Genomic DNA, 18205 nt, shown 5'->3' with positions numbered 1-18205 from the left:
TTTTAGTAATTTATAGTCATTTTTTAAAATTCAAAATATAAAATATACAGAAAAATCTAAATTTTTATAATATGGTTATTTTGTTTTTTTAAATTTATTTTAATAGTTTTAAATTAAACAAATTTGATAGAAGATACATTTTTTTTATCAGATCTTTTTTATTCAAAATCATTAATTGTCATATATACTTTACCCACATTAGGCAATTCCGTAATCTTTATTTAAGGAAATAATAATTGACATTAATAATGAATTTATGGTTAGTTTAATAAAAAGTTTATTATATAATTAGATGGACCAACCTATTTCTCTAATAATTCTAAGAATCATCCTAGTGATGACATGTGGCTACAAAAAGAAGTTGTAATGTTTCGCAAATAATATATAGGGGATATCTCTACTATAAAGGCGATGTTGTTCTAATGTATGAATCTTTTATAAAATTTCTTTTAATAGGTCACCTTTGATTCATATCGTCTGTGCTCGTTGTTTGTGTGGTGTTTATCTCTCAACTTGTTTAGTCAAGGTAGTTATTAGTTTGGTGTCGGGATGCTTCTACTACTCTCTGGTTCTTTCAGCTATGGTCCCTTCACTTTTGCCTAAGTTTTTTGGTTGGGTTCGTCTTTGTGAGTTGTGTTCATTGTGGAGGTATCTACTAGACTTTATTTTCTTTCGGGGTTGGGGTCTTGGTTTCTAGACGAAGCATGTATTCGATCATCATTCTCTTGCGAGGAGGTGAGCATTTCTTGTTCTATCGATCACATGTTTGGGTCGATGACGTTTTTTTTCAAGTGAATTTTCATCTTCCTTGGTCCTTATATCTTGGGTGCTATGTTCGGCTTGATTTTTTTTGATTCGGGAGCTAGTAGTTTATGGAGTTGGTGTAGGTATGCTCTTGCACTCCTTTCTACGATTGCTGCTTTTGTATTGGCTTAGAGTTTCCCTTCAGGGTTGGGTTTGCTCAAGTTATGTGGTTCTTGGTTCAGCTCGAACGTCTCTGATTGCTATGCAAAATTCGCAAGTATCGATTGGTTCACCAGTCCCAGTTGTAGAGTTGTTGTCTCTTTAATAATATCAATCTTGTGTTTTAATTTGACTAGAGTAGAGTCCTGTTCGTTTCTCTAACGCGCGTCAGAGAACAGCGACCAAAAATTAACAAGCATTTGAGAGGAATTTCAGTGGAGTGTTGTTACAGAGTTGCCGCCGGCGAGTGTCGCTGCTCTTCGTTTCTTCTATTTTATCGTCGCTGTTTAAATCAGCGTCACCCGCACATACCTTGAGCTGTCGCTAGCGGCGAACATTAGCATATTCCAACCCTCTTTTCCTATTGGTTGCTGAGCTGTCACTTAAAATCCTTTCATATTTTTGGCCGCTGTTTTTTGACGCAGCGTTTTGAAAACGAACAGGGGTTAGGTTGTTTTTCTTTGGACTTTACCTTCTCTCTTTTTGGGCTTTGTTTCCAGAGATATCTTTGTGTTCCGTCGGCTCTCGTATTCCATCTTGTATCCTTCCATCAAATATCTAATGAAATTGGTTTTGTTTGGTGAAATATAAATGTAAGTTCTTCGATAGTTTTAGACATTAACACCTAACAATTTTTTGAACATTAATTTTTAACTTGAACTTATCTCTTCGTTGTTTCTTTGGGATTTTCTTTATGTGATAGAATAGTCCATGGTACGTAAATAAGTTATGGAGTAAGATCACAAGATTAAAGAGCTAATCAAGAGTTGTTAAAATGAACTAATCAAGAAATCAAATTGTTTTGGAAGACGTTAATGTTCTTTTTCTCTTTAAAGTTAAGATGGAAAAAGAGCTAGTAACAAGATCTTGTCAAAATCGCGTTTTCCATTGTTTTCGATAAGTTTGGAACTTAGAAGCAAATACAAAAAAAAAAAAAAGCAAATCGGTTAAGGAAATGTTGATATCAAATTCTCATGAAGCAAAACTGATTTATATTTAATTGAATCAAAGAAGAACCATTGAGACATACACAGAACAACCAAAGCCAGTTAATTAAATCAGGTAGTAGAAAATCAAATCAAGGTGGTATACAACAACATTCAAAATATTTTCCACAGCTTTAATCCAATCAAACAATGACGACAGCTTCTTTCTCTTCCTTTACTGGTTCGGCCTCAACCTTTTCAGGTGCAGCCGCCTCAACGTTTTCTGTTGCCGCCGCTACGTTCTCCACTTTCTCAGTTGCTGCTGCAACCTCACCAGCAGAAGATGACTCTTCCACGGCTGCTGCAACCTCTGCTTCAGCAGCAGTAGCTGATTCCTTGGTCGGTTCGACCTCAGATGTCTCCTTAGCTTCGACAGAAGTTGTTTCAGTAGTCTCTGTTTGGTTTTGTTTCTCACCGCTTTCTCCTGTGTTGATCTCCTGTATTATCATACCAAAACATCATAACTTGTTAAGCACGGTTCTATAACCTAATTTTTCAAAATTATAAAAACCTAAATGGTTATGTTGTGTACCTTGGCTACTACGTTTTCAGACACAGGCTTAGGAACAGAGCCTTCGTTGTTCATGTCTGACTCCTTGGGTCTACTCGCACAGCCACCCATTATTTATTTATAGTTTTTGTGGTTTAGGGTTGGGTTTAGGCTGTGGAGTGTGAAAAATTATTTTGCTCTTCGATTACCCGAGGATTGAACAAACGAAGAGAACATAGTCAGGTTATATAGATGAAGATGATTCCGAACTTCACGGATAGCGCTTGTTTTTTTCTTGGGTGGTTTGAATAATTCAAGTTTGGAAATGACTAAGAATAGTTATTTACAGAAGGTTAGGGGCTTATATTAGAGTTTAACACCTAGCCAGGAGCATATAATTAGGTGTTTCTGTATTTGAAATTGATATGCTCAGACTCGGACAAATGGAAGTTTTGGGGATCTCTCGTCCCTAAAGACTTGCGCTATATTTTTAGTCGTTAGTAATAATAATAATAATAATAAAAAAAAATCGATGAATAAAATGTAAATCTTTAATTACTCAGAACCAGTAGTAAGTTCTAGATAAAATTATAAAACCTGTGGAAGTGGTAAACTGGTAATGGATATCAATTTTTGGGACGATCATCCAACTGACAGCACTAACTACCGCAGACTTGCAAGCTAAGTAGGCCGATTGTAACTGCAACAAGATATAAAAGAAAAAGAGCACTAAACCCAACCGAGTTCCTAGAGATGTCAAATTGGGTACTGGACCGCGGGCCTGGCGATGCGGAGCGGGTATGGGCCTAGGGATTCATAACCCGCAGAATAGCGGGCCTTGCGGGACTGGGCTTGTTCGGTACCGGAATTGGGCAGCTATTTTTAGGACCGCATCCCGCACGGGACATGCCCGCCGTGTCCCGCCCGAAGACAAACCCGCAGCGGTCCCGGATGGGACGGGACGGGACGGGAGAACCCAATTGACATCTCTACGAATTCCTTATAAGAAATGGACAAGTGTAGCAAAAGGGAACACGCCTGAAGCAAAATGTTAATAGAAAATATACACCGTTATAGTGTTAACAACACTAAAGGAAGAAACATATACAATCAATCACTAAGCATGTGATATTCTGCGGTCAGTAAGAAGATGGTTACTAAGGTCCTCAAAAGGAATAAACAGATACAAGAAGAAACGTACATATATATATATACCTGTTAGACTAATATGATGAAGAAAGAGGGTGGCTTACAAGCATGAGAGGGCAAAGAATTTAGTCCAGGTCTGAATGACTTTGGAATAAAGTCAGAGCCAGTATTCAGCATAGTCAAGTGAATATTATTGGATTCGAGTCGCTATATATGAACATAGACCTTCAAATTATTTAAATTTCTTTTAAAAGTTGTTATTAAATTGTTTGTGCCCTTTAAATCTCAGGCCGTCCCTGAATAAAGGTAAGCGTATTAATAAAAGAAAGCAAATCGCCTGGTCCATCCTCTAGCATCATCATTGATCAGCATTACGAAACTCCCGTGTCAGCGAGACTTACTTGCATCTCAAGCTATTTGGTGCTGATAGTGTAAAATCAAACGTAGCGTGGAAGTCCAAAATGGCATAAACCGCTGAATTGGTAGTCGGGAATGATTTACGGTTGTGGTAAGAAAGACGAGGAGTACAGTAAGGATCATTGCACATCCCCGAAGCATGGGAATCTTATCGTTTTCGTTCGGCAAAACCATTTCTAGACAAACGTGTCACCCAATGTCACCGGTAGTGATAACCAAAAAAAACTAGGGCATGACATAAACTGCCAATTGAGAAGGAATAAGGAAGGAGACTTCGAGTCATATGACAGAGTCATGGTCGTCTTACCTCGTATCATCATTGTAATCCACAACTAAAAATGTGTGAAGCCACGTCTGAATGAACATTTTTGTTCTTTCATTGTCCGAGACCAGGTGTTCGAATGGAAGAGCGGGACAAATGCAGGTATTCCGCATAAGCAGTTTTCCCACACTTAAATCACTATTCACTTTTTTCTGTTTTTAAAAGCACTTCAAACGGGAGACCTGCATGCATTTCAATATTTTTGTCTTTTTGTGGAAAAAAAGATCTGTTTTTTTTCTTCAATAAATAATTTTCTTATAAATACTTAACTTAAAATATATTTATCTGATTTTATAAATAATGTACGATGATTAGCTCAAACTATATAGGACACATTAATACTATTTTTGTCATTTTAAAATTATAAACATGATGTCCAATCGCCGACAAAACACAACATTTTCTAAAGAAGAAGATATAAATCTTTCTACATAAATGTCGGCACAGATAAATAATTAATATTTTTTATGTTTTAAAATAGTTAATATATAGGTAAATGATTGAAATTTTGTAATTCTATCAGAGAGAGAGAAGACAATTTTAAATGAACTCTTAACCGAAAACGAGTATTTATTGAGTTGTACGGTCAACTAATTTTTATGACCAATTATTGTTTTAAAGATTCTAAATCCACTAGTAGAAAGTTTTGCGGTGATAAATTCAACCAAAAGTTTAATATTAGCGCAACCTTCCGGTTCTCCAAGAAAAAATTCGATCAACTAGAATGAAAATATAAGAAATATAAGTATCTTATGAAAAATTCTACGGGTATTTCGGTTGATTCTACAATATTTGAGATATTTATTTTGATATTTTGATGTAGTTTTTATTGTTTTAATATATAATTTATAGTTTTGAACTATTTTTGTTATTCATAATTTATAATAAATTATTTTATCTGCTTGATCTGCATTTTTTCTGCATGATTCACTTGTTCTGCATTTGCATTTGTTCGGTTTGATCTGCATTTTTCTTGGTTTAGCTTGAGCTTCAGCCTGCAACACTTGAACTGCTCGAAAGAAACAAAAACAATTTTCGCAAGCCAAGGAACATCCGAGAAACTCAACAAGTGGAGCCGACACCGAAACTTCCTCACTCGTATCCACGTGTCATTATATCATTTGTACTCTGACATAACACTTAACAATTTACTTTACATGTCATCAACTTCCCTACTTTACCCCTGCGATTTTTTCAGTATTACGCTCTTTTTAAATGATCGTCAAGGATAAAATAGTACTTTCAGTAATTTCCCAAACCGCGTAATTTGGCGCGTGTATATAACAATTGACCCCACGCGCCGGTCATCACCTCTATAATACTTTTGACCACAATGATGAAAATACTTCACCATCTTCTTCTTCTTCTTCACTTTACCAAATCGTATCCAATCTTAGGGCAACTGTAAAAATTTTATTGTCCTCTTCTTCTCGATACCTTCGAATCGCATCTCTAATAATAAAAAAAAGTTTCTTATCCAACCCGTATCTGGGAATATTTCAGTATTTGGGTTTCTGCTTCTTCTCCCGATTCGTTAAAAATGGCATCTATGAATCAGAATATAAAAGTATTAACGTTAGATTCGTTACCAGTGGGGTTGAGATTCCGTCCAACTGACGAGGAGCTAGTCAGCTTCTATCTCCAGAGGAAAATCAACGGCCACGATGACGACGTCACAGCCATCCGAGAGATCGACATCTGCAAATGGGAACCTTGGGATTTACCTGGTACCTAAACTTTTTTTTTTACTTAGATTCAAGATTTATACTTCTTCTTGAATCCAAGTTATAATCTTTTCCTATTTTAGGAATATGTTTAAGGAGTTATAGCTTTTGGGTGTTTGATTGCCACGTCAGTTTAATTTTCCTGATGTGATCATGACCTTGTGTTGTAGGTTTCTCTGTGATTAAGACAAACGACTCAGAGTGGTTATTCTTCTGTCCATTGGACCGGAAGTACCCAAACGGAAGTAGACAGAACCGGGCAACAATCGCAGGCTACTGGAAAGCCACAGGGAAAGACCGGAAGATCAAATCCGCCAAGAACAGCATCATCGGCGTGAAGAGAACTCTGGTTTTCCACTCTGGTCGAGCTCCCAAGGGGACACGAACCAACTGGATCATGCACGAGTACCGTGCCACCGAGGATGACCCCAGTGGCACCAATCCTGGCCAGGTAAATAAAATGATGCAACAACACATGTAGAGGTGTGTATGTAACCCATTTGCAAACCATATTTGGTTATATATATGCAGAGTCCGTTTGTTATATGCAAATTGTTCAAGAAACCCGAGTTGGGTTTAGCTGATGAAGATTCAAAGTTGGATGAAGCTGCAGACCAGGATGTCTTGTCTCCAGCTGGTGCAACATCTTCCCCTGATGAGACTAGATCTCACGTATCAGTGGTTGTTAAAACAGAAGACGTGAAGCGTTTTGACATCGCGGAATCTTCTCTTGTAGTCTCCGGTGATTCTCGTATCGGTGCTTGCGTTGAGGCTACAACCGCCCAGGTGAGGACATTGCAGAGTTTTTTTCTTTGAGATAAATGTTGTCTTAAGTGTAGGTTTTGCAAACTAAAGGAGTTTTTTTTTTTTTTTTTTAATATTGAATCACAGCTTGGAGATATTGATGATTTGTCTTTTCCGGAGCTGGAGTCACTGAACTACAAAATGTTCTCCCCATCACACTCTCAACTCCAATCCGAGCTTGGATTCTCTCTCAACGCATTTCAGTCTGGCTTGAGTGACTTTTCAGGGAATCACAACAACAGCTCCCAGGTTCAGACTCAGTGCGGTACAAACGAGGTGGATACATATATATCCGACTTTGTGGACTCGATTCTCGATCTCCCAGACGAAGCAGTTCCAGAGCAGGAAGAGTCAGCGCCACATCAGATTGCATATGCACAGCACTCCATGAGTAATGATGTTTCAAGAACAGGTATCATCAAGTTACAGGCTCGGCAGCAACAACCCTCAGGTTGTGCCACTAGCTATATGGTCCATGGAAGTGCCGCAAAAAGGTTGCGTCTGCAAAGGAACCTTGAAGGTATTAGAGCGAAAAGTCTAGAGCTTCAGACTATCAAGCGAGAGGTGAGAATAATAACCACCTTCGCATGAATTATTCGGTTTTCTCTTTTTTTTTTTTTTTTACACCTTAACGAATGAATGCTACACACAGGTTGAGGATAGGGATGGAGAGACCATGAAGAAGGGGAAGCAATCACAGAACAGAACCGGATTATTGTTTAAAAAGTTTGTGTCCGTGAGGTGTTCATCCGGGGGACTTCTTAGAGCGGCCGTAGTTGCAATCCTGTTCTTGATGTCAGTTTGCAGTCTAACCGCAGACGTCCGAGCTTCCGTGATGATCTGAAAACTGAAACCTTATATGTGTATATATTATGTTCGAACCAGGTTCTTTTTTATTTGGTTTTGGTTTCAGTTTTCACCTTATCAGGGGGCGAGTGTACGAGAGGGTATTTGGTTGTATACATGTATAACGTTATGATGAGATGTTAAGACTCTAGCTAGCTACTTCTCTTGATTTATATTAGGGAGTTCTTGTTACATAATTAGGCTTTTTGAAACGCGTTTCTTTTTACCCACTTGACAATGAAATAGCGAAGATTACTATTGAGCTATTCGTATATTTTTTCCGAATGGTACTTAGCACAAAGGAAACAAACATTTTCATGTTTATACCAAGAACCACCCGTCGAGAATTAGATCAAAGACTAACCTCAGGAGAAACCTGCATACGTTTCTCTAGAAGTTACATCTACGACTAAACATGCAATTACTTCGGATGATTACCCCAAGGATGGCTAGTTTAGACAGAAGGAAGTCTGTGAACAAGATCAACAGATAAAAATGTTTGAAGTTTTTGGCGGCCAGTTCATTGTCTTTATCAATGGCATGCAACTCATATGCTCGTTTCATATTCATACAAGTAGTATGCACTAAATGTTGGTTTGATCAAGAAAAAAAATATTCAAACGAAACTTTTTTATAAAAATAGGAAGTATATAAAATGCAATGTTTTTAAATCCGATCCGGACACTGAACCGGACGACTTACCGGGTTACTGGGTCACTGGGTCGACCGCAGGTAAACCACAAGTTGATAAATGAATTAATTTTATTATATAATAATATATCAGCTATGTAAATAAAAATATAGAAACTAAAGTTTAATATTTTCTAAATATATTTTAAAACATAAAATAATAGTTTGGATATGTATATATTTTATGTTTAAATAATTTTTATATTTATATTTTCATTTGACATACAAAATATCAAAAAAATAATTTAGACTATTTAAAATTTTCTCTAACAAGGTAAGAGTTATGACATCTAAAAAAAATCAAGACATCAAATTTATAAATATTTAAGTTTCTAAATGAATAATAAATTAAACTTCAAATATAAAATAAACCAAAGGTAAAAAAATCATTGTAATAAATTGTTAATAACGGAAATAAACTAACACCAAATCACATCAACTAATTTTGGCTCTCTCTACCATCGTTCACTTCATTTTCTTCAGGTGGCATAGAGAAATCTTCATCAAAATCTAAAAATCACATATATAAAACTGAAAAAGGAAAACTTAAATTTTTTTTGTCAGCACCTAAGTTTTTAATTAAAAACTTAGAATATAAAACATCTAAAAACTAAAAAAAAAAGAAATAAAAGTTATTTATTGGGTCAACCGATGGTTCAACTGGTATCAGATTCCGGGTTTTACTGAATTTTTACGGGTTTTTGTGGATTTCTAAATATTGGATTTTTCACAAAACTCAAATAGGATTTTTTCTAAGTCACCGGGTTTACCGGTTCAACCGCGATTCCACTTCGGGTTTCAAAACATTGATAAAATGTTCGTTTTGTTTGCCCCAAAAAAAAAAAAAGAAGAAGAAATGTTTACTTCTTTATTCAGATAAATATCAAATGATAATTATCTAAATTTCCAATGTTTTTCGTTCCGATATTACCTGCATTTTTAATAAATCGTGATGATCTAAATGATAATTATCTAAATTCCCATTGTTTATCGGTCCGGTATAACCTGTATTTAAAATAAATCGTGATTATCTAGAAACTAATCGCCATTAAATCGCGTAGATAATGACGTTAAAACCCTATAAGACCTCTGGCCCCATTAGGAAGATTCTGATTTCGACTAACTTCAAAGCCAATCCTCACCACTTAGCTGCTGCATAATCACTTTTCCTTCTTCTTCTTCTTCACCGGAGATGGCAGACGGATTTAGCTACGGCGGTTTTGCTGGAGCACCGCACCCGTACTGGCTTTCTCCTAATCCGCCAGCTTCTACCCCCGCGTTTCTCGCAACCCATCCTGTCGAGTCCTACGATCAAACACGAGTAGGGTTTGATCCGATGATTCCTCATCACCGATCGCCGTCGTCTGGTGATTATACTGGCCCTCCGGTGCCTTTAGTATCGTTTGTCACTCGACCCGGTATATATATATATATATATAATATATAATATATTTTAATCAAATCAAATTTGGGAGTTTAACTGTGAGGGTTTCGAACTGTAGAGAGATGAGTCTAGTTTTGATGGATGTTTATGTTAGCGTGTGATATGATCATGAATTTACATAAAAAGTTTAATGATTATATTGTCTCTGCAGGTCACGGGGGTGAAGATTCTAGCAAAGACAACAAGGGTGGATATTTGAAGCCTCCTTATAGCTCAGCTACAGTGTCTTCTTTAGCTGACATGCTTATCAGAAACTCTCAGGAGCCTTTCTATGTGCCTATCCCTCCTTCTGGTGTTTGTGCTACTACCAATGCTTTTGATCTCAACCGTCCTGGACCTGGACATTCCTGTTCTGGTTCTGGTTCTGGCTATGGTACGCATGAAAGTGTGTGTCCTCCTCCTCCTGTGGTGCCTTACTTATGTGTTCCCTCTATGCTTTTGCCGACCTTCAAAACAGAAGCTTTCTCTGATGGAAGATCATTCGGTCACAATGTTTCGCCTGAGTATATTCAATCCGGTGCTTCTGTTGAACCCGTGCTTGGTCCTTTGTCGGAGAATCCAGATCTTGGCGACGGGACAGTTGGCTCAACTAGTTCAAAGATTCCCCGGATGCTACAGTTTGATTTAAATTGTGATGATCATGGATCTTGGAACCACTTCATGGTATCTTCTGAGGGAAGTGAGTCAATGAAAGCCGATAACAGGAATGCTGCTCAGTCAGCTGTCAGCTATGAAACCCTTTCTGAAGCTAGTGCTAATCAACCTAGTGAAGATGTTCAAGCCAAGACATGTAAGCTCTTGGAACAGTTTGATAACAAGTCCGAGTTGTTGCCAGATGTTGGTATCAAAGGGAGTAGTAGATCGAATGCAGACGGTGTCTCAACTGGTCAATCACCTCTATGTGATCAAGGAGGTTTCACATCCCCGGCTTCTTCTACAAGAGTTTCTTCCGTGGTTAGTGCCTTGCATAATCTGTCAGAAGTGCTTGTTTATGAATGTTTCAACAATGGAAGCTTACTGAAGCCAGAACAACTTGAGAGTCTTGATAAAGTAGTAGAGAATCTCACTAGGTGTTCAAAGAAAATCACCTGTAACAAGACGTTAGCAGGTGAAGCATCAGTTCCAACACAAGCTATGCATGTTTCCTTACCAAATGTGGCCGACCTTAACGAGGTACTTGATTTGTGCTATGATCCGGACCTATTTGGCTTTTCACTAGAACATACACGCTGCTTGTTCTTGTTTGCTGTTAGTTGCTTAACGATACCCTTTTCAGGCCCCAAATGTAGTTGCTAAAGAGTTTCAAGGGTTTAATGTCAAGCCACTGGATAGCTTTGGCTTTAAAAAATCTGTAGATAAGGATGAGATGACGCAGGTATTTATTTACATGGTACTTTTTTTTGCATATTTGTAAACTCGTAACGTAATCTTAACTTTGCAGAGTATTAAGAACATACTTGCTTCCAAGTTTCCTGATGGTGAAGAAAACCACCCACAAACTCTTTTGTACAAGAATCTCTGGCTTGAAACGGAAGCTGCCTTATGCTCCACAACTTGCCTGGCTCGGTACCATCGGATTCAGAAAGAGACTGTTAATCTCAAATTGCAGAATAGAGGTTTGTAACTTTCAAACTAACCGTCTCCTTTGTCTGATAGTATTAATCACTACTAGAGCTGGATTGCAAGAGCATTTTCTCCAAAATGCTGGTAGATGAGATTAGGATTCTGTTAGTCTCAGGTCCATTTCAATAATCAAGTAAATCATGTGTAGACGACCGGTTTTGTATCTTTCTCTAATGGCTAGAAAAATTTAAAAATTGGCTAACAGGTGTAGATATAGTATAAGAAATGAACCCTGCACATCATCCTGCGAATACGCTTCAAAAGTATTTGTTTTAACACTTCATCTTTTACTTTTCTCAGAGGTCTCTGCAGATGCATCAACCTTCAAGCTGGAACCTTTTCTTAACCCTCAGAAATCAGTTTCCATCATAAACAAGGTAGAGCAGGAGACGGCTGAACCAATCATCAAACACGGGAGCAATTGTGGGAACAATGTAGTTACAATGTGGCATGACGCACCACAAAGCTCTAGATTCAACTCTGCTCCCGTTGGTGCAGTGCTCTCAGTTATGTCCAGCAGCTTCACCGGCTGTTTAGAACAGGAAAATCATGGAAACTTCAAGCCTGGTGTTCAGATACCGGACACGATAAAGCAGGAGTTCCCTGTATCCACCACAGAGGAAAGCCATGATGATGTTATAGACAGGTTTCAGATTCTGAAGCAGCAGGAAACAAAGGGCAAACTCAAGTCTCAGAACTTCCCGGATCCAGACATTGGTGTTATAGACGGGTTTCAGATTCTGGAGCAGCAGGAAACAAATGGCAAACTCAAGTCACTTAACTCCTCAGAGACAAGAATGGATGACCAGGAAGACAATCCAGAGGCTTCTGAGATGGCTATTATTGGCAGAAGCAGCCATTTGAGTGATTTTACGGGTAGATTCCAGGTACTAAAACGCCGGGAAGCTGAGCAAGTTCAGAAATCTCTCAACAGCGTGGACTTTGATTCTGATTCCGATTCAGATTTCGAATCAGATTCAGACAGTGACCAGCCAAGAAACAGAACACAAAGGTGTGATTATCTCTTGTCAGGCTCGACGATGACAATAGGTGGAAACTCACAGATAGAGACGTGCGCTAATACTGAACCATCTGCATACGACAACGGCTACGAGAGCCCGACCTCGGATTGGGAACATGTCCTCAAGGATGACTGAGTACTGGAACTTTCTTGGACAAGAAGTTTCGATCCTTTAGTGGCTTTGTTAGTGTATAAATAAACAACATTAAATGAACTCTTATTCATAATGCGGTTTGCAGTTTTTATCTTTCAAAGCTTTACAACTAGTCAAGTAGCCTATTGCTCCGCTGAAGACACCGAACTAATTGCACTCTGGGGCCACAAACACACACAAAAACTTGTGCAACTTTCACGTAGAAAGGCCATGTATGTATATTGTAAAACAAAATAATAATATTTTTTTGTGAATCATGATATTTAATAAAAGTATATAAATATATAGTATATTGTTAATTTGTAAACATTTAGTCTTCCTACCCATTAACTTTGTCAGTTTGACAGAAGACTTTTTGATAAGGAACAAGATACCATTAACTATCTCTTTGTATTATATCTTAACTTGTCAAATACAACGAGAAAAGCCCAATATCAAGGTTTACAAACCAAGGACCCAAATGTACTAAAAAAGCAAAACCTTTTACAACTCTAGGGTGTATTATTTATATATAGCTCAATAATGACTCGACATTAACAAACTCTAACTAACTTCAAACTCCGACTCTATAGTTTCAAGCCGATGGCTAAGGCTTCTATAGCTTCGTCATCGGCTTGTTGGAATAGTTTTGCTTCTCTTTCTTTAATTTAATTTACCTCTGGTTACTTAGTTTGCTTGATTGTCATTTTTTTTTTAAAATTTTGCAAAGTTTTTGATTGTTTTTGTGTGCTTCTGCCAATGGATATGGAAAAACAAAAAACTTTGGTTCAATTTGAACCGTTTAAAAAGAGCAATTGACAAATCTACTGCAGACGGGTCTTATCGGCTTCAATCGTTGATGGTCTTCATGTGATGGTGACATAGTCTTGCTGCAAACTATGATTACTTCAAAAGGCAGCATCAAATTTTATGGAACGGTAACCTCTTTGACTCTATTATTATCAATAAAACAATATAAAAAGTTGTCTTGTCTCGGTGGTTCTTACTGGAGTATTAAAAAGAGAGTGACAATCATTCTCAATTCAACCTGAAGCCTGGTGTTCTTGGATTAATATGAAAAATCTTTAGTCATCAATATGCAAAATAGATGTGTTAATTTATTTTGGATCCCTACTGGTATATCTCTTCTCTTACATTTGTTTTGCTATTTCTCATTGTTTAGAACTCTTTGCCTAGATGGCTTAATAAAACAATCCAACCTTACAAAAAAAACTTCAAACGGCCATCGCCGTTTCTTGTTGAAGTTGTTGATCTTTTTTCTCTTGAATCTTGTCCACGTCAGTTTCTAAGCTCTTCTTCTTCAATCTCTTACAATAATAACATCTCCAGCTCTTATCAATATCTCCTCGGTGAGAATGAACTTGTCCTCAAGATCAAATCGAGGAAAGTCTCTAGAAATATCCTTCATTCGCATCTATCAACTCTCATGAACCGATAAACCTTTCCATTGAACCAAAGCGTCAAGATGTCCTTCAGCATCATAACGAGTGCTTTGCATGTGTTCTGGTTGTAGGATAAACTCCTCTGATTGTAAAGTCGTGATTTCATGTTCCTTGCCCATTATCTGTTTTAATTGGAAAACATGGAATACCTGATGTATTTTTGATGAATTTGAAGAGTATTGTTATTTATCTTCTTAATATTGTCTAGAGGATCAATCGTGCGAGGCTTGAGCTAATTATTTAAGTACATGTGGAAAGTGATCTTTTGTTAAATAACATGTAGGTATAAATATACCATGTTCATGCTATTTGCATTTTTTAAGCGGATAGAAAACATCATTGACCAAAAAAAGCGCGGATAGAAAACATCTCAGTATAGTATACAGTAACTAAATTTCCGTATTCCTCATTTTAATGATTAACTATGTCATTTCACTATTTGAGGAAGAACTGGTATTTAAGTATTAACTAGATTACGATGCGCTAGACGCATAATTTCATTTTAATTTAAATTTTTCTAAAATTATATGAAAACAAGTTATTATAAATGTTATTGTACGTATTGAGTTTGGAATTTATTTTCATTTAAATTATGGTATCTTTGCGTATTTTTTTGGTAACTTGTATCTTTGCGTATTTGAAGCTGTTATATGGAAAGGTGTTATACTGTCTTAATCCTTTAAAGAATCATTGTAATAAATGCGTTCACACTAAACTGGATACATGTCATATGTAGAAGCATTGTAATAAATTCGTTCACACTAAAATGAACGTATGTCACATGTAGATAAACAATTGTGTATCCCTTATATATTAAAATAGAAAACACTGTAATAAATGCATTCACCCTAAACTGGACATATGTTACGTGTAGAAGCATCGTAATAAATGCGTTCATACTAAAATAAACACATGTCACGTGTAGAAGCATCGTAATAAATGCGTTCTCACTGCATGATTCTTCTTTACGTTATTTTTACTGTTTACGAATAGAACTATACAAATTATTCATACATTTTGATTCGATTCGTTATCCGTTTTGACTCGAACCGAAAAATCCGGATATCCGTTACTCTACGAAGCAAATCAAATACTAAAATGCAATATCCGTTATATGCATATATATATACATATATTTAAAGAATTATAGATAAGTTATATATTATAGTTTATATAAATTTTACAATATTTTTGTTTTTAAATAATTTCATTTTAAGAATTTTATTTTTCATGTATTATTTAGAAAAAATGTTATTTAATATTAATTAACAGTATCTTTATATATTTATCAACCATCTTTATATATTTTTACATACACATATATGTGCACATTGACGTGAGCACCTTATAACTAAGCATTTACCACAAGTAAAATATCTAATTTTTTGGAAGTTAAAATATTCTTTTTCTTAATTCTTCTTTCACTATCAATTAAATTGTAGTAAAATGATTTGTCTTAATAATTTTGTTTTTTTTTAACTATTATTCGTTTAGAAACTATAATATGAAACCATTTGTTCGACATCACGACTATCTAGGGATCATAACATGAAAACAAACAAATAATAGTAATTTTTTGATTATCACAGGAAAAACAAAAACAAAAACATAAAACATTTTAACCGAACAAACCAAATAAATATTGATTTAAAATGATAGTTATATTTTAGAAGATTAAAAACAAAAAAAAAAACCTAAAACCGAACCGATATCCAGATTAAACAGATTAATGTCTTCTTATTAAAAAATAACGAAACTAATAATCACATTCCGCGCAAGGCGCGGGTTATTGCCTAGTTAAATGTAAAACATATACTTTCTTCCTTCGATTATAAGCAGGGGCGGAGGCGTATTGAAGGGAGTGGGGTCAGCTGACCCCACTTGATTTTAATTATTTAAGACCATCTCCAACTCACTTATATAATAGAGAGTTCTAAAATAGAGATGAAGTTTTTGCTCCAATGTGTTCCTCTATTATAACAAAAACTTCATTTCTATTTTTTTTCTCGATTTTAGAGATTTCTACCATAGAAGTGGGTTGGAGATGCTCTAAGGCGTTTTTTCCAGCTGATCCAAATTTATACATTGGTGGAAAAACATAAATCAAAATGTTATGGAGCTTTTTATTTTTAAAAGGCTTTCTAAATAAAATTAAAATTAAAACTAAAGTTACAAGCAATGATCCATGCAGTGAAACAAAGTTTTATAAATATAGCAACATAAGCACTTAAAAGCCAACAACAAGCATGATGATAGAAGGAAGACCATAAGGTCTAGATGATAAACTTTTTAAAGTTGGAGGGAATGAGAAAAACCAGATATCTTGCCTCGGCTTCCACGTCCCCTACGCCCAGGGCTGTGTTTATTTCCACGACCCCTACCTAAAGGAGAAGAAGACATATATTGAACTTTTTGAGAAGGTTTGACAGGCGATCTCTCAAAGTCTTTCCACAAGAAACTGTCAAATGATCTTCAGCGTGAAGCGATTGGTCCTCCTCTGAAGAATCATCTCAGAAAACATTATCTTCATAATGTTATGCAGCTATTAACTAAAATCTCTCTAATTACATATGAAGATATGTATATAATCTTATTATATACATGCATGTGTGGTTATTGATCTAGTATGTATCCTGAATGCATGGATATGGATTAATAAAGAGTGCCAAAACTAACCCACAACTTGATTTTAACCCCAAACTTATACCCAAACTTGAATCAAATGCAAAACTAACCTAAAAGCCTAGTGAAATTACAGCTTAACCCCTTGTGACCAAACAAAAAAACAGAAGCTATTTTTACGGATATAGCCCCAGTAAATCGTCTGAGTCGTCTGAGATGTTGGAAGTCGTCTGGACGACTGAAGTGTAAGTCGTCTGGTACCAGTTTATTTTAAAAATAATTTATAAATCTTGTAAAAAAATATTTTGATGCGTGAAAAAAAAAATCAAGGTAATTATAAACAGTTTTAAGTGATATAAATTAAGATATGATAAAATTGATTTGTTTTGAAGATAAATGAGTGGAAGTAGTGAATCGTGAAATACTTTGGTTTAGGAGTTTGGCAAACATATGTTGTAGTATTGTATGTATTGTTAGGGTTAGATTTTGGAAAACTAAAATGTTTTTTTCAAAAATTAGTTTTCACCTATATGTGTTTATTTATGTGTATAGTAAACACTTTTCAAGTTTGATTTGATTTTATGAAGTCTTTAATTAGATAATTAAGTTTAGGGGTTATGTTTAGGGTGTGGACGACTTATATTTCAGTCGTCTGTTGAATAATTTACTCGGACGACTTACATTTCAGTCGTCTGGTGAAGAAATTAAAACAGACGACTTACATGTAAGTCGTCCAAATATTCCCGCCTAAAATTTTTTAAAAAAAATATTTTCCCGCTTAAATAATTTAAACCAGACGACTTACTTGTAAGTCGTCTGGAAAGTCTTCTATTTTAGTTTCCCGCTAAAAATATTTAATTTCCCGCTAAAAATATTAAACTCTTCTGGACGACTTACATGTAAGTCGTCTGTTTTAATTTCTTCACCAGACGACTGAAATGTAAGTCGTCCGAGTAAATTATTCAACAGACGACTGAAATATAAGTCGTCCACACCCTAAACATAACCCCTAAACTTAATTATCTAATTAAAGACTTCATAAAATCAAATCAAACTTGAAAAGTGTTTACTATACACATAAATAAACACATATAGGTGAAAACTAATTTTTGAAAAAAACATTTTAGTTTTCCAAAATCTAACCCTAACAATACATACAATACTACAACATATGTTTGCCAAACTCCTAAACCAAAGTATTTCATGATTCACTACTTCCACTCATCTATCTTCAAAACAAATCAATTTTATCATATCTTAATTTATATCACTTAAAACTGTTTATAATTACTTGATTTTTATTTTTCACGCATCAAAATATTTTTTTACAAGATTTATAAATTATTTTTAAAATAAACCGGTACCAGACGACTTACACTTCAGTCGTCCAGACGACTTCCAACATCTCAGACGACTCAGACGATTTACTAGGGCTATATTCATAAAAATGGCTTCTGTTTTTTTGTTTGGTCACAAGGGGCTGAGATGTAATTTCACTAGGCTTTTAG

At 35.7% G+C, this 18205-nt stretch overlaps 3 protein-coding genes across 4 annotated transcripts; 2 read left to right on the top strand and 1 right to left on the bottom strand.

The window, feature by feature from the left end:
* Positions 1-1938: 1938 nt before the first annotated feature.
* Positions 1939-2676, bottom strand: LOC106310979. Its single transcript, XM_013748207.1, has 2 exons — positions 2482-2676; positions 1939-2386 (listed from the first exon to the last, which is right to left on the bottom strand). The coding sequence occupies exons 1-2, from the start codon at positions 2569-2571 to the stop codon at positions 2093-2095; spliced, it is 384 nt and encodes a 127-aa protein (XP_013603661.1). The 5' UTR covers positions 2572-2676; the 3' UTR covers positions 1939-2092.
* A 2997-nt stretch (positions 2677-5673) lies between these two features.
* Positions 5674-7963, top strand: LOC106312600 (NAC domain-containing protein 62-like). The gene is made up of 5 exons (XM_013750172.1): positions 5674-6054; positions 6222-6502; positions 6583-6837; positions 6943-7419; positions 7508-7963. The coding sequence occupies exons 1-5, from the start codon at positions 5868-5870 to the stop codon at positions 7697-7699; spliced, it is 1392 nt and encodes a 463-aa protein (XP_013605626.1). The 5' UTR covers positions 5674-5867; the 3' UTR covers positions 7700-7963.
* A 1478-nt stretch (positions 7964-9441) lies between these two features.
* LOC106312489 lies at positions 9442-12726 on the top strand. 2 transcript variants are annotated; one of them, XM_013750036.1, is made up of 5 exons: positions 9442-9758; positions 9987-11008; positions 11112-11210; positions 11277-11451; positions 11759-12726. In XM_013750036.1, the coding sequence occupies exons 1-5, from the start codon at positions 9584-9586 to the stop codon at positions 12613-12615; spliced, it is 2328 nt and encodes a 775-aa protein (XP_013605490.1). In that variant the 5' UTR covers positions 9442-9583; the 3' UTR covers positions 12616-12726. The 2 variants fall into 2 exon arrangements, with proteins under 2 accessions (XP_013605490.1, XP_013605489.1); XM_013750035.1 differs by having other exon boundaries at positions 9450-9809.
* Positions 12727-18205: the final 5479 nt, after the last annotated feature.

The sequence above is a fragment of the Brassica oleracea genome, chromosome C8 (genome assembly GCF_000695525.1).
Source record: "Brassica oleracea var. oleracea cultivar TO1000 chromosome C8, BOL, whole genome shotgun sequence".
In the NCBI taxonomy this organism is placed as follows: domain Eukaryota; kingdom Viridiplantae; phylum Streptophyta; class Magnoliopsida; order Brassicales; family Brassicaceae; genus Brassica; species Brassica oleracea.
This window is presented reverse-complemented; position numbering and strand designations above follow the sequence as displayed.